General features: G+C 43.7%; 1 protein-coding gene and 1 long non-coding RNA gene across 4 annotated transcripts in view; one reads left to right on the top strand and one right to left on the bottom strand.

Moving 5' to 3' along the window:
* Positions 1-15,854, bottom strand: part of LOC128881439 (uncharacterized) — a 152,808-nt gene that overhangs the window by 103,282 nt on the left and 33,672 nt on the right. The gene's annotated exons all lie outside the window — the stretch shown is intronic.
* The window catches only part of LOC128881436 (PH domain leucine-rich repeat-containing protein phosphatase 2), an 83,393-nt gene that overhangs the window by 38,355 nt on the left and 29,184 nt on the right, over positions 1-15,854 (top strand). For both annotated transcript variants that reach the window (XM_054132468.1, XM_054132467.1), the window contains exon 5: positions 5,572-5,807. In XM_054132468.1, coding sequence (XP_053988443.1) covers positions 5,572-5,807 — 236 coding nt within the window. The remainder of the gene's footprint in view (positions 1-5,571; positions 5,808-15,854) is intronic.

The following is a 15,854-nucleotide window of genomic DNA, read 5'->3' as shown; positions in this document are numbered from 1 at the left end:
CCGTCTCGAGTTTAATCAAGCCTCGGATCCCGAAGGAGCGGCCATCAAAGCGGGTCCTCCTTTAAACGACGCGATGTTGCGGAAAAGCTGAATTTAGAGTTGCCCACTGGCTGCGGGATGGGCTTCTACGCCGACATTGGACGAGCGTCCGCTGTGAAAATTCGTGCCAGTGGCCACTGGAGGCTACTCGAGAGTTGGTTATCGAGCTGCGATGGTATTCCTCGGATTTGTTAGGGTGTGAATAGTTCGTTCGTAGTTGTTGGGTAGTTAGACACCTGGTTTTTGAATGATTAACACGATGGTGTCTCATTTCTGTCTTACGAAGTCAAAGAGTCCAAGATTGGGATAGATCGGTGATTCCTTCTTTGGAAAATGTTCAAAAGAGGAAATGAGACAAACATGTCGGCAAACTTCAGATTCATTCGAAGCCTAGAGTTTTGCCCATCACTGGGATAGAACAATAACAGAGATTAAACACAATACAGTAGCAACTCGCGTTGATGAACGCTCTACAACCTTCGAACCAAGTCAGACACTTTTCCAACCCCAGTAAAACAACAACAAAAAATTCAACCCCCCATCTACATTTCCACAGCGCAATAATCATTCATCCAGATGATCCACTAAACTCGATTCGTAAAGCCTTGGAACTCGTAGCCAAACAGCAGAGAAGCCTACGAATCGGCGGGAGATTTTATTTTTCCCCGTGGAAATTGAATTATCGTCGCGTTCTCGTTCGGTACCGCGGAAAAAGTAACGCGACTCGGTCGATTTGCGTGAGTGGTTATAAATTCGGGGCGATCGATGAATATTCATACGGTTGCTCGGCTGTTTTACTATGTCCTATTTTGTTTCGAGGGATTCGACGTTCGTAAGAAAGTATTTTTCGCGCGAGCGCGGATTGGCCATCTCCGTATCCGGCGGAAGGTAAAAATTCCACGTAACCGACATTCGGAGTCGATACAAGCTTCGGTGACTCGCAAATTGCGTTAACGAGTGATCAGTTTAGAGCCAACGGAGGAAAATGAATTTACTCGCGGAAGGTTGCAGAAGGTGCTTCAGAAAGTGTTCGCTCGAATTTCTACATCGTCGAGTTGAGATGCTTTCTTTTTCTGGGGCACAGTTAGATGTAACGTTACCGATAGTCGCTCTCACGGGCAGGAATATTCAGGTGGATATCTCCGTTGCTTTCAAAATTTCATTTGCCATAAATATCATCAATAAAATGTTATATACATTTTTATTTTGAAAGCGTCGATAGTCGGGGTGTCGTAAAATTAAAAGGGATGATCGATATCTCGGTTACCAGCGATCCTACATAAAATTAGTACACCACAGAAAAATTTGAAAATTTCATTCCCGATATCTTCCGTGATGCGTGTTTTTGCTGTCGAAATAACGATAATCGAGATATTGCGGATTCAAAGGGAACGGGGGTGGTGATCGACGAATCGAATTTACCAGCGAACGGAAGAAGCATGCCGGCAGGTCTCTCGAGTGTTTTCAGCTTAATCGAGTCGTACTCCCACTGTCATCGAAAAGTTTGATCCTCTAATGAGTGGCTCGCTTAAATTCATTTAACTGCGATGCTCGGGTCCCGCGCGAATACCTCTTGGCGCTCGCCTCCGATAGTAACCAGTTTTAATGCATTCTATAAACTCCGCGCTTGGTCGTCAAAGGCAAATAACTCTGGTGTCGGTAAACGAACTGTTTGCAAAGGTCCTCTCTATACGTTTAAAATACCGACGAAGCAGTTGTACGTATAACGAAAACCCAGTTCGATTTAATAACTCCGACATTCGCCCTAATAAAACTCGTTCGATGCAAGAGGGTTGAATTGTAGGCAATTTATCTCGGTACAGAACTTTGCCGCAACTTCACGCGTTGGTTTGAGATTAGAAGCAATTGGCCATCTATCTGTGCGCAACTAATTGTAAATGGTTCTTGAATGCAATCAACGACTGATCGATGCGAATCCGTCTACTGGTTCGTTGGAGTAAAATTTTCCGAGTTGACCGACTCGAAACGAACTATCCGTCGCTCCGAATAAATATCGATCGGTTCTAAACGCAACTGATTTTAACACCTGGAGCTCTGTACAAATGCGCAACGACGGGCAAAAGGGTTGTGACGCGCCGTTGCAGGATCGGAGGCGCGTCATCCCATGGGAAAATCCACCGCGGTAAGCGCAATGATGAACATTGTAATCGTATCAGGAACCGCAATTATGTAGCGCGTTGTCAATGAGGAAACGAGCAGCTTTTTGCCAATTTACAGCCCGGATTAGGGGGAACTCGTTAAACCCGAATGGCTTCACCGACGCTAACTGTCGTTAATCGGAACGTAGTTGCCATTGATGCCAGCGGGACCACAAAATTTGTTTCTGAGTCGTTAAAGGGACGAGGTTCGCTGACTCGAAGCAATTCCTAATTGAAACTGACCGCGGTCGTAGTTTAAATCAGCAAACCGCGGAGATTTAGTTTCCTGATTACACGCCCTCTGTTTTTAATGATCGGATCAACCCTGCTTCGTACACTCTCGCGAACGGGAGTTAATTCGACGTGTTTCGATTAGTTTATCGAGAAATATTCGCGCCAGTGAATTCGTCCTAATCGGAGAAACGCTCGCTATCGTAATCTATACTTTTGTACCATGCTCCCAAAGTTAAGTTGGAAGCACGGTACTTTTATATACTAATACTACAAAGAGGTAGAATTTATTTGTACGTGGAGGATGATCTCTGAAAGCACTGAACCAATTCTAAAAATTTCTCAGTAATAGAAAGCTTAGTTCCTCGGTGACATAGGTTACAAGGTTTCGGTTCGAAATTTCAGTATTTGTAAATACAGTTGTGGGCGTTGTGACATACTCGCGATAGGAAATATCGATCGAAACATCCGAGTTACGGAAAATAAAATTATCGCGCCGCGTTAAATTTAGAAGAGCAAAGTGATTACCCATGGAGCCGATGCAACCACATCTCTCATCGGGTAAAGCGTTAGCATTCGAAAGAAGAGTTTTCAGGAATGCTTAATAATGAGCCAGAGGGCTGATAGAGCCTGTACTGGAAAGCTTTTCGAGAAGTTTTAATTGCCAGCATTCTTGGTTTGCTCCACTTGCTACCCCCCTCTTTCCGGTCACCTTGATGAGGTTACTGATGAATCGAATAGCTCTACTTCGTTTGAATGAACTTCCGATAAACTTCCCGTTTTTCTTCGCTGTTTCTTCCTGCTGTTCGTTAAATCAACCCACCTCCGTTCAAAATGGCTGCTCGCGGATTGTTCGGTTCTTTCGACGAGCTTTCTCGCCCCTCGGAATACCATTTGCATTCTCTGCATATTACAGCGTAATCTGTTTCTTCTTAGAGTCGACGGGAATCGTTCTATAAATTTTCTGTAGGAGCTTATTAGTTTCTGTATGTTTAGTTTCCAACCAGACACTACATTCGTCATTAACGATTTCATTTCTCGTAATTAAATTACAAAGAATTTATTTTTATCGTTAAACACAAGGTAGAAATGCACGATGTCGCGATGTTTCTGTCGTTCACGATTATATTTCTTCCAATGAAACATCAAAGAATTTATTTTTCTTGTTAAATACAAGGCAGGAATGCGCGGTGTATCGCAACGTTTTTACTCGACTCGTACAGAATATATCGTGCATCACTATTTACGTTTGCCGTCGTAAAATTAATCGAGAACTTGCACATTACAACCCCGCGATACGCGTATAGACACGAAACTAATTAAAAGCGAACTAAAATAAAGAACGGAAGTACATTTAAAAATATACCGAAAATAAATGCCTCGCCAGAGTATTCGCGCGTTTTACCGAGCAAAATTGTTTTCGTGCGCGCACAAATCACGAGCGATAATTAATTTTCTCCCGGGTGAACGCGCGAAACTCAAGGTCCCGCGTGGATTGCTCGTAAAGTGTGATGTTGAGTTACGTTGCCCCCGAAAATGATAACGAATATAAACGTTGGACGCACAGCTTTCAAACAGGACTGCATACGCCACTTTACAGCGCTGTAAATTTGCAGTTCGTAGTGCTAAATGATACTGCGAACTTTGAACTGGTAATTGAACACTTTCGTCTCAACCTGATGGACACTACTGTCTACGCTTCGAGGCCAAGAAATTTACTGAATTCGGAATCGTGACTTTTTTTGGTGGGAGGAGGGGACTAAATAGACCTAACCCAGACCTAACCCAGACCTAACCCAGACACTACTGTCTACGCTTCGAGGCCAAGAAAATTTACTGAATTCGGAATCGTGACTTTTTTTGGTGGGAGGAGGGGACTAAATACTCCAACTTATTATTGCTAGCTTTGAACTTTGACTCGGACACTTTATCTCAACACTTTATCTCAACACGATGGATATTAATGACTACGCACGCTTCGATTCCGCGCCGGTGTCAAAAAGCTCAAGAATTTCGGCGCGCGACATTTTCTGCGAGGTGATATCGATATCAAACGGGCAATTAGTGGCGGGCGCTCGGACGATAAATTTCCAGGGATAAACTGTTCTCCGGGTTTTTTTTCACGCCAACGAACGCAGCTCGGCCGCGTCATCTAATAACACGGAGCTACGAATGGCAGCCAGGCCATTGATATCCGGGCGAATACGGATTTAAATCGTTCGTTTCACGGGCGCGTAAACCGCGCCTAACTGTCCGCGGTTTGACAACGTGCTTGTCAGCGTGATCAAATTTCGTCGACAGTTTTCACCGAAACACCGATGTAAATCGGAATTTACTTCATGATGCGCGCGGTGGCCGGGACGGAATTAAAGGGGTGAAAAAACCAGCCGTGATTCTTAACTCGATCGCGTTATTAGATAGAGGAACAAAATACAATGTCCATCGAGTTGCCACAGAGTTAATCGAGAGCTGTACTAAATCGACGTTTAAATTGTTGCCCCGCGGTGAATTTAATTTTGTTCTTTAAAGATATTCGAGGCAACGTGGTGGGTATAAGTTCAGGGGTCAACGAAATCTTAATCCAGCGCTGACCGTGACTGGATAATTCCCGCGGAGTTGCGGAATGAAAAGCATCGGATGAATATCCTACGGGTACGCCAGTCGGAATAATAATGTTCCTGCGAGCATTGCGAGAATTGAAATGCGAACTCTTCCCGCGGATCTGTAAATCTTGATGGAGTCCTTTCGTAGCATGCTTTCGAGTGTCAACTCGAATTCGAGCAACCTAAATTGTTATAACTAGCTGAGTGTATCGATATGCATGCGAAGATTCACGTATTCATTGCACTCGAGAAAATTCTTGAAAATTTCGTAATGTTCAACGTTTGAACACGTTGAATATTCCCGTAAGGGAGTCGTCCTTACGGAAGAGGCGAGTTTCGGTTGAAGGTCCGCCGTTAAATATGATACATCAGGTTGCAACTGGTATTTGCTGTGCAATCGACCAACCCTCGGAAATCCCTGTGAAAGGGGAGCTTTTCACTGGCGTCCACGGCAGTATCACAGTAACGAGTCATACGCGTCCCAGTAACCAAATTAAGCCCGTGTGACTACAATTTGGTATCAATCATCTTGATTTCAGCCTGTCCAGAGTCCCGACCGGAATGGATGGAGCTCGCTGGCGGCGGCGGTGCTGTCTGTTATGCGCCGTCACGTCTGGGTAAACTCGTGTTGCGTATCACTGGATTTCCAAGGGTCACTCAGGAGTGTCATCAAACTCCGCAACAAGGGGACGCCCATCATCGCGAAACGCGGCACTTGTATCTCGGTTTTCACCACCCCTGGGACAGGGACCTCTGGAAAAGTTGGATTAAACAGGTAAGTCGAACGAGAGTAAATACCTGTTACTACGGAAACTTCGTTTACGACGGGCATCGGCCACCGAGATCTCCCTTTTGTTCCTGTTTTAACTCGACGAGAACTTCTGCGAACGCGTAATTGCGAGTTTCCACCCAAAAAATGGGAAGAGATGTATTTCCTTAATATTATTCAAAGACGGCGTCCGAAGTACTTTTGCTTTTTTTCGTGCAAGGTCAGCAGCGTGCCGGGGTCTCAGTCGAAACGCAAACGCGTAATTTTCCAGGGCAGCGCATAATCCAAACGCAATCAATCGTCCTATACACGGCGCACGCGATAACAGCTGGCGTTTCACCAAATCACCGGTTGCGTTTGCTGAACTTCTCTTGTACAATTGATTCTTTGTCCGCGAGCATCGCGATACGAGGAACGCGCGCGCGTAATTTCGCGCTGTTGCAATCCATTTTTCCCGGGACCATTATGTCGTTTTAAATTATTTTATCGGTACCCGCGAATAGTTCGGCGAATTGGCACCGATTCGACTCGAAACGGCCATTATTCGCGACCGATCGTTTCCATTCGACGACTCTTCGATTGTTTACACTCGGTGATACGGTTTATTTCGCTATAGTTTCGTAGTTGTTTTTTTTTTTTTTTAAACACTGCAAGGAACCACAAACGTTATATTTTGGGAAAGCATCGTTTAATCATTTTTAAAGTATTTGCGACACGGACACTCTGTATATTTTGCGTTATAAAATCCACCTATTATTTCATAAATGTTACACGCATTCGCGTGTGTTATGCGTTTACACTCTGAGCGATAATATATGTTAATACACCCGGTGATAACGAAAATTGGTGTAATTAAGAGCTTATTACGGTGTCTGAAAATTTCACCTTGATAATACAGATTACGCGAATTATCAGCGGTTTCGGAGACTCAGTTTTACGGTTTAATTACGGCCCCTTGTTAGTCGCAGCGTCAACAACGGTTTATGTTGAAGTTACTGTTACTGTTAACGATATTGGTTGAAAGGAAAATTGTACGGTATGAAAACGGCCATAAAGTTGCCCGCGCGATTCAAGTCGGTTGATGGAAAGAAGATTTATGTCGATAGAAATATCGATGATAGATTTCTTCTTTCTCGCGGGAGAAACCACGCAGTTCTTCGACGTTCGTGTCTCGATCGGTTGTAGTTTTAATCGTCTGTAGTTTCGCTACAATTTCATACGCGGAGATGCGTAAATCGAATTAGCCAACTATTCTCAACGCAGGGAAGCGCGGCATCGCCGTTTTTGGCGTCGCTACTCGATTAAACTGCATCAAAACGCACCGGACGCTCGTGTTCGGCCTCATTTGCGAGCCTTCTGATTCACCGGCCTCTCTCTGTATCGACTCGCGTAACTGAATTATCTTCCATCGTTTCCCGCTTATACGGTATCCCGCGCACTGTCGCCGTTTCCCTTTAGTCACCTTTAAACGCCAACGATACTTGATTTGCGATGGCGACGAAAGGGTTCCGCTCGGCCGCGTATGAATTACCCAACGTCGCGTTCGGGTCGAACGTCGCATAATTTTTGGTCGTAGCTGACCGACATTCCGGTTTAATGGCTCATGGTATTGTGTTCCATCGACCGTTCGTCTGAGGAAGTTATCGGACCAGTTTAACTTTTATCGTTTGGAAGTCGTCGCTGGAACCGCGATCGAGGCACAATTTCTTCTGGGAGAACGCTCCGTGCTAGTCTCAAATTTTTTAATTGCGATCCAACTCGTGATCGTAACTCGATCTTACGAGCTAAGAAGTTTATATGCTCGGCGATCTTTTTTTCGTTGGAGTCTCCTTCAAGTTAAGAATAATCCAACCAATGATAGACAATAATCTACCCCTAAATACGAGCGCGTTCTAAAGCGCAAGTTCGTTCCATATTAAATCGAAACTAGTACTATGCAAATACATGCCAGGACATGTCGTTCATTAGCAGTCCAGAGTTCTCGAAACTCGCGTCCAAATCTGTCGCGAAAACGGGAAAAGTCTTTCCAACTCTAATTGCTGTTCCATGTTCCCTCGTTTAGAAACCGGTTGTATCGTTCGGTCTGTCGCCTCGATTCGAACGCGCGTATAGATTCGCACGGGAGACCGGAACAGAGACCCTTCCCGGACAAATCGTGAAACTAACTTATTAGGAACGAGACCTTGTTGCAACCCTCGAGACCCTTCGCGTCTGGGAACACGAATGTAAATAAGTTGAAAACAAACATTCGACGGGACGTGTACATGACGCTGCAATTTCTAGTCCAAGTCGCTAAGCAACCATCAGATTTCTGTACATCGAGCCATGCAACAGATTCTCCGAGCGTGCTCGTTTAAAATTCAGAACGCTCCAGAGGCGCCTAAAGACGTAATCGAACGAGATTCGATCGAGTCAGGCTCTCCCAAGGCTGGAGGTGGATATCGAAGATCATTATCCACCTCTCAGAACCGACGAACGTCGTTTGTACACCTGTTCACGCGCCATTTGTTTGAACCATGCTCTGACTTGTGGGATTATATCTCCTTGCACCGTGGAAGCCGTCGACTCAACTCTGTTTCGCGACTCGCTCAGGCCGTTGAAAGGATAACGTCGATTCTCCGGCTGCATTCTCGTCGAACGTCGATCCTGCCGGGAATAAAGAAGCTCCGCGGGTTCAATAAGCAGGATGCTCTAGAATTCAATCGGCATCGTCTGCCCAATATTTCATATTTCCCGATATTAGCGGCATGAAACTCGCCCGAGTAGTTTCCGCGTCCATTGCTGGGGAGCACGGGGGCCAATAACTGCAACCGATCGATGACCGGAGTAGGACAAAATATGGGGAGGATCGCGATGGTAGAAGAATGTCTTTCCATCGGGAGAGTGCCATCGTGTATGGCCATGTTTCGGAATCGAGATGTACACGAACGGATGTAGTTTAACTCAAAGGGGTCTTCTACCTTGAAACGCTGGAAGCAGGCGATCGTACCCAAATTTATTTCTTGGACACCGGTGGCCATGGGTCTTTCGAACCTATCAGGGTTTATTTGTACATGTTTCAAGGTGATCTGTATCTTTTTTTTATGAAAGAATATCGAGTCGTTGAAGAAATGTGGTAATTCGAAGATGGCTTCGACGAAGAAAATAGTAGAGTACGTAAACTTCTCAGCTTGTATGATCAAGGCTCCGTCACTTTTTATAATTAATATCAAGGGCTGAAGTTTGTGTATTTATATCGAATCATACAAGATTAAACAAAGGGAAAGAAACGACTACCGGATTACTCGCCGGAAGAACGACTCTGGATCGACTCGGTTCGAGGCCGTGAACTCGAGGAACTCACGCAACGATGAGATTTCTCTGGCAAGAAACTCGTAAAAATGTGAATCGAGTCATTAGACTTGAGCATCCTCCGCGGAGAACAGATCCGGAAAAATAATTTGGAGGTGGAATAAGAATTCCTCGTTCTCAGACGAGGAAACTTCCGACTTCTCCAAAGAAGCGAGTTAAAATTCAGATTCGACATTGAAATGGCGGAACGGTAGGAGTGAACAAATTGTAGGAATTCAGACGAAAACTTATAAACCAAGGTAATGACATTTTGTTATTAATTCAGCTTAAAAATTGTCGCTTGAAAAAGGGAATTACTATGTTTCGAGCCCAACGGAAACGAACTAGTCTATTCGCTCGCCGCGATAGAATGTAAGAACCGAAACGATTAAGCGGGCGACTTAAATCCCGCGAAAGCCTTGACAGACGCGTATTAGCGGCTGTTTCCCCTCGCAGAAGAGGCAAAGCTCGCCCGAGCTCGACGTTTCCTCAGCAAACACCGGCGGCTAATGAACCACGGATAAAGACGCACTCGAGGCTTCCCCGATGCCAAACGGTTCCAACCTTCCGAGTCTTAAGATCCTCCAGCTGTTCAATATCTCGCCTCCGTTTTCCCGGCCACAGAAGATGCTCAATTGTCTTCCCAGACTGCGAGGGTTCCATCCTGGCCTGAATGAAACACCACGCGGCGCGATATTGCTCCAACGTTTCCCAAAACTGTCCCCTGAACTGCCACTTGGGGCTCGCGTAACATTCAAAAATATTTTCTACTCGAATTCAGGATTTTATTTTGTTCGTAGGATGCTTTTAAGACTCTCGAGTCCTTTAATTAGAAATAAAATTGTTCTCTATATCGTAGCTTTGGAATTTTCTTTCTGGTGGCCAAATGTGACCCGAGAATATTTTTGCTGGCAGACCGAGGATGGAGAATCGTCATAGTTCGCGAACAACAGGGTTCGGGATACTCTTCTCAGCTTATCCTAAACGTAAACAAAAATTGTTTATCCCTGGCTAACGCTATCTTTCGCACTTTCTGAATATCGCAACCCCCAGGCTCGTGGTTCATCCGGTTTTGAACGAACGCTCATTTTCGGAATATCATGGAAAATTCGAGCGGGCCGCCGCGAAGGAGAAATATCGCTCATTCTTCTAGGAGTTACCCGGCCAGCTTTCCCCAGAACTCCTTTCAGTCGCGGAAGCTTAAAGTTTAAGTCGGTTCCGATTGTCTGGCAAACATTGACTGTCGTCTCCTGAAAGATTGATTCCAACTCAGAAACTTCGAAAGTCACCTTACCTTCTACGCGTTTTCCCTCTTTTTTTTTTCCTCCATTCGGTGTCCGTGTTCCATTTCGATTATCGTTTAATGTTTGCTCGACGAGTTCGTATTTGTTGTTCTTCTGTAAAGCGTTGGTTCGTGTTACCAACCGAACAGAATTTATCGAATAATTTCGATAATCGACAACGTTCCCCTTTCCGAATTCAACGTGTGCGCAGTTCAGTTACGAGCGGTAAAGTTATTAATATTAACATGACCTGGACTCGATCTAGCACAACTAATCAAACAAACTAGAAATTACACATGGTGTTTCTGAAACAGGTGGTCAAACTTCAACGGCATACGTACGTTTGCTTGTTCTATTCGTAACGTTCTTAATTTCGGCTCTCTTTAGCGTACCACGAATAATATACGCGAAATTAAAATACGATCATTCTTTGTTAAAAATTCGACGGGAGAATGAAATATTCAAATGTAGCAAATACGAAAATGAAGGTATCTCGAATCGACGGTGAATTAATATCGGTTAATCAAACGGGTTAATGAAACAAGTGAAATATGGAACGTTATTTCGCCGAAATAATCAACGATTTCGAGCCGCTATATAACTAACCCAAACTAACGAAACAACGTTCTTTGTTTTCCATGGCGGAAAAAGTAGGAGAATATTTTCGCGAGGAAACCGGAATTAAAAATTAGATGGGAAATTAAATTGGCCGTGGCTGAATAGATTTTCTTTAGTGAAAGGCGCAGGGTGGTTTTCTTGTAATGGGATTCTTAATTGAAATTGGCAACTCGTTTAATCCCTCGTCCTCCCTCGATCCGACAAAATGGGTTTAACGATTAAACTCTTCGCAATTTAACCAAGTACCCCCACGAGGGCTAATGAATAAATAACACCTGACAAATAGAGAGAAATAGAGATTAAAGCAGAAAGCCAAGAAGAAATACGATATAACGAACGTTATTTAAACAAAAATTAAAAATAGAGAAGCGAACGAATCTCTGTTGACCAACCTAATAGATGCTATGGAGCTAAAATGAAATAATACTTTTGATAGGCAGCATTGTTTTGGTAGATAATTTCGTGTTGCTAGCCTGAAGTCTAAAATCATGGGATATCTATTGGTAATAAAAATAAACGAAGAAAAGGAATTTCGTAACGGTGGAAATCGTAACGAAGAATCTCCATTGTTCCTGCATTTGGATAATGTTACACGACACCTCATCCGCGTTCAGAAGAAATCAGCGTACCGTACCAGACCTCGAAGATTCCCTCGCAGAGAAAATAAAAGATTGATCCGCGCATCATGAATAACTACCAGTGCCAGGAACCAATAACGCTGAACGTTCGCGTATCGTTCGACGAAGAATAAAAGCAGTTCCACCCCCGCTGACTCCTTATCTTTTCCTCGTCTGTCGCCAATACCCGTCGGTAGTCCCCCTTTGCGTGATCTACATTTGGATATTAAAGTTTGTTCATCGTGATTTCATATTCAGGCTGTGCCTTTAGGCCAATGTTTGCGCCATTCCGAATTCCCAGCGTCGCCTCGCCAGGACCTTGGCTCCGTCGGTTTCTCATCCCTTCGAAATCAGTCCCATCAACTATCGCCTCCTTTCCTCTCAATCGTCGATCTTTTCGACGTTACGCCACGAATTTCCACTCGACGAATCCGCAGACCCTCCGTGATTTTGTGCCGTCTATTAATCCCTGCGACGAATCCTATCCGGAAGCTCAGATACCGCGATTACAAAATTTTTCATAAGAAAAAAAAAAAATTGAAATTATCGTAGTTACCCGAGCGTCCATCGAGAAGAATCGTTTCGAGATAAACGCGATCGAAGTTTCGATAATGTATCGTGTATATTAATAGTTAGGTTTTGATACATTAGTAGGGTGGATGGTAAAAAGGGAAGAGAAAATAAAATGGTGACGAAGGGATGGACGAAGAATGGCGGGAAAATCTAACGAAGACAAAATAGAGAAATATGCAACAGGACACGACCGTGAAGGGTCTGGAAAATTGCTAATTTTTGTACCAGACTTCGTTGCTAAATTTTTTTGTTTACCCTTCGCAGTATTGTTCCCCCATAATTTAGTCCCGAAACTCGTGTACGGTAATTCGAAGTAAAGAACGGTAAAGTTTGTGCAAGGTGATCGTCAGGTGGGACGCGGTCGTTCGAGGGAAAGTCGGATAAATTGAAATATAAATTTCAGCGAGATTGCAGGGGTATACTTCGCTACTAACGGCGCAAACTGTTTTAGAATAAGGTATTTTCCAACGATGTAAGTATGATTTACTATGTAATATTCCCTCATCCGCGGTCGGCAAATTTAGCCGCGACCGCCTATCTCACGAGAATATCTTACTCGTTCTTATGTGCTTTGCTTGATAAACAGCACTGCATACGACGTTAATCTATCCTTGCTTGATTCGATACGCCGTGGGCACGCGAGCGAACACGCTCTTTCGTATAGAGGTAGTTTAAAGGAACACGAACCGAAGGAATGCTTCGACTGTGCATATTTCGCGTGGTAGAGACTCGGAAGTTCTTTAAACTCCGGTGAAACCATCATTTCGTAATTAAATTTCTTCCCTCTTTATCAATTAGTGCTCGACACTTTTCGAAACTTTTGCGCTGAATATTCATCGGTGCAACAATCGTAAACGACGTTAACTGTATATTAATTTTCGCTGCTTCTGCTATAAATTCAAATCTCATGCTGAAAGTAATTTTTTACCTTGCGTGCGATTATATTCTTGGAGCTTATCTGCTCGCTGAAAAAAATGACTTACAGACACGAAATATTCACAGCTTGTTATCATAGTGTACGATCTTGGTATTATTTTGCTCGAATTTAATGTAAACTCGATTTGGAATTGTTAGAAAACGGCTACCGTGAAGGTAATGAATATAAAATATTTATTCCAGGCACCTTGATGGGTATTTAAGTGGAATATTCGTTTCGCTAAAATATGAACGTAACTCGAAATGAAATTATCGGAGAATTTAAAGTTTCGAAGCAGAAAATGGCGGACTGTGTCAACGGTAAAGGCAAACGCTTGGAGCACAGGTGCCCCGGGAAACTGGTCGACATTAACGATATTAGATGCCGGACGTAACATGAATTATGAACGATGATTTATCCCTTTGCCTCCATTGAACAACTCTGATGGGCTCAAATATCGATGTTGCAGCACGCATTATAGCTTATAAACGCCAGTTATTCAAACTGGAGTACCGATACCGAGCGAATTAATCTAGTATAGTAGACAGTGTGCCCTTTTAGGCCATGAGTGATACACCTTATCCGTGTTTGTACTTGCCAGTTTACATCGACGTAAAGCTTCGCGAGCACGCGTAAATTAGGGGATAAATTCCCACTGGAAAGAAATAGGTAAGCAACCGATTTAAATTTCATGCGTAGAATTCGTTATTTTTTCCGGCTTCGAAAGCGCAGTAGCTGCCTAAAATAATTTATAATCGAACGATGATATTATCCTCCAATGTTTCGAAACTCGGAAATGGTCATCGATTGACTCTGTTATCTGAAGCGACCAACCCTTCTATCATCTCCGATATCATTTCAAACGAACTAAACAGTCTCGAATGGATCTCAACCATGGTCACGGATGAAAGTGGCCAGCTGGCAGCGTCCTTCCCAAACAGCGTAACTTTCTAACGATGTCGACAGAATCGCGCAACACCCCCTGAAATATTTCAGCGTACAATGACAAAGGATTGCAGCCCCGACCGCGGAAGTTAACTAGCAGTGTCGAAACGCGGCAAACAGGACTTTGTATTCCCTTGGTCCCGCGATCGGTGGCCACTCAGCATCGCGGAATATTGATTTCTGTACAGGCAGCGATCCAAATTGAACACGCGAGTTTTCAACGCGGTCAGCGAAATGCGAGATCATGAATCGGATATAAATTCATTGTTAAATATTCAGCGATCGCCGATACAAATAGAAACGGGTCGAATTGCGCGTATGCACCGTGTACGGGGGAACGGGGGGGGTTGCTTTTCAGTAATTCAATGCACGTTCCAGCCATTTTCCTGCCGTCCCCGTTTCGCGACAGAGTGCCGATGAAACTTCTCGTCGCTGGACGTTTCATTTTTAATCGACGACCGAGTCGTTTCCGACGATTAAATCGTTTCTGCACGTGTATTTCCTGCCTGGGAGTTCTTGGGGAAGAAGAATGACTTGTCGCGAATCGGTGAGGCAGCATTCAGAAATGAACACAAAACCGTGGTGTTTGTTCTTGTAACTTTATAGAAATTCAAGTATTTCGTACAAATTCATTTTATTCGACATTTCGGTTTCATCTGAATATTACTTTACTGGAACATAAATTTTCTATCGATAAGCTTCCCGGACATTTTCCTGTCTCGACGTTAGGAAGTCTTTGCGAAAAGAATTTTGTCCAAAGATTCGAATCTCCGAAAGGGTCGAAAGATTTCTTGGAACGTTTTCATCTGAATACCATTCCATTGAAACATAAATTTTTATATCGATAAGCCGATACGTAAACTTTCTCCTTTAAAATTTGTGCGGAGAATGCATAACACTACGTTCTCGAGATAATCGAGATTCGAAAATACACAGGGCACGCGTGCACTTAATAGGCAAACCTAAACATTCTTCCTTCTAATAACAACATTTGCTTATAAAGAGTTGCATTTACCCATTGCACACAAACATCGCAATCTATAATAAGATCCATTCAACCCATAATTACTCGAATCGACGCCTACCTTATATATTTGCGAAATAGATATCTCGGAGAGGAATGTCGTCGCAGCCGAAATTGTATTTCGCATTTTGCACTTAATATCGAACGAGGATTCGTCGTATTCCAGGTTGCGAATTACGAAATACCGCGTCCGAATCTGGAAACGACATGACCTAAAGTTAAGCCAATTACGAGCAAGACGTACGGGGCTGAAAGTTTTCCATCAACTTCCGGACATCCGACGATAAATATCCAAATTTCTAGCTCTTCGCGAGGCTGATCGTTTCGATTCGCCTCTATTGCCCCCAAGGGCTGGCCCCTTTCCTGCACGTGGCAAATTAGGCCAAACCTCTAGCGTTCCAAGACTGATTTTTCGTTACACGTCGTACACCCAAGAGCAATTTCAGCCGAAGAAAAAGCTACATTTCATAAAGGAAATATTTGGTACAGTTGGTGTAGTACAGTCTCCTGTAGTGGAAATAGATGGACGTCGGAATTCCATAAAAATTAAATATTCAACGTCATTTTGACATTTACTTGATCAATTATCATTGCATGTGCATTACTCCTATCGAAAAGTGGCGTATATTCGCCAACGAAAAAATGAAAGTACTCTCGCATGCAAAGTGACGAAGCGCGGTTCGATTAAGAAGAGAGAGAGAGATAGATAGATAGATAGATAGATAGATAGATAGATAGATAGATAGA

This window comes from Hylaeus volcanicus, chromosome 8, assembly GCF_026283585.1.
Source record: "Hylaeus volcanicus isolate JK05 chromosome 8, UHH_iyHylVolc1.0_haploid, whole genome shotgun sequence".
Lineage (NCBI taxonomy): Eukaryota > Metazoa > Arthropoda > Insecta > Hymenoptera > Colletidae > Hylaeus > Hylaeus volcanicus.
This window is presented reverse-complemented; position numbering and strand designations above follow the sequence as displayed.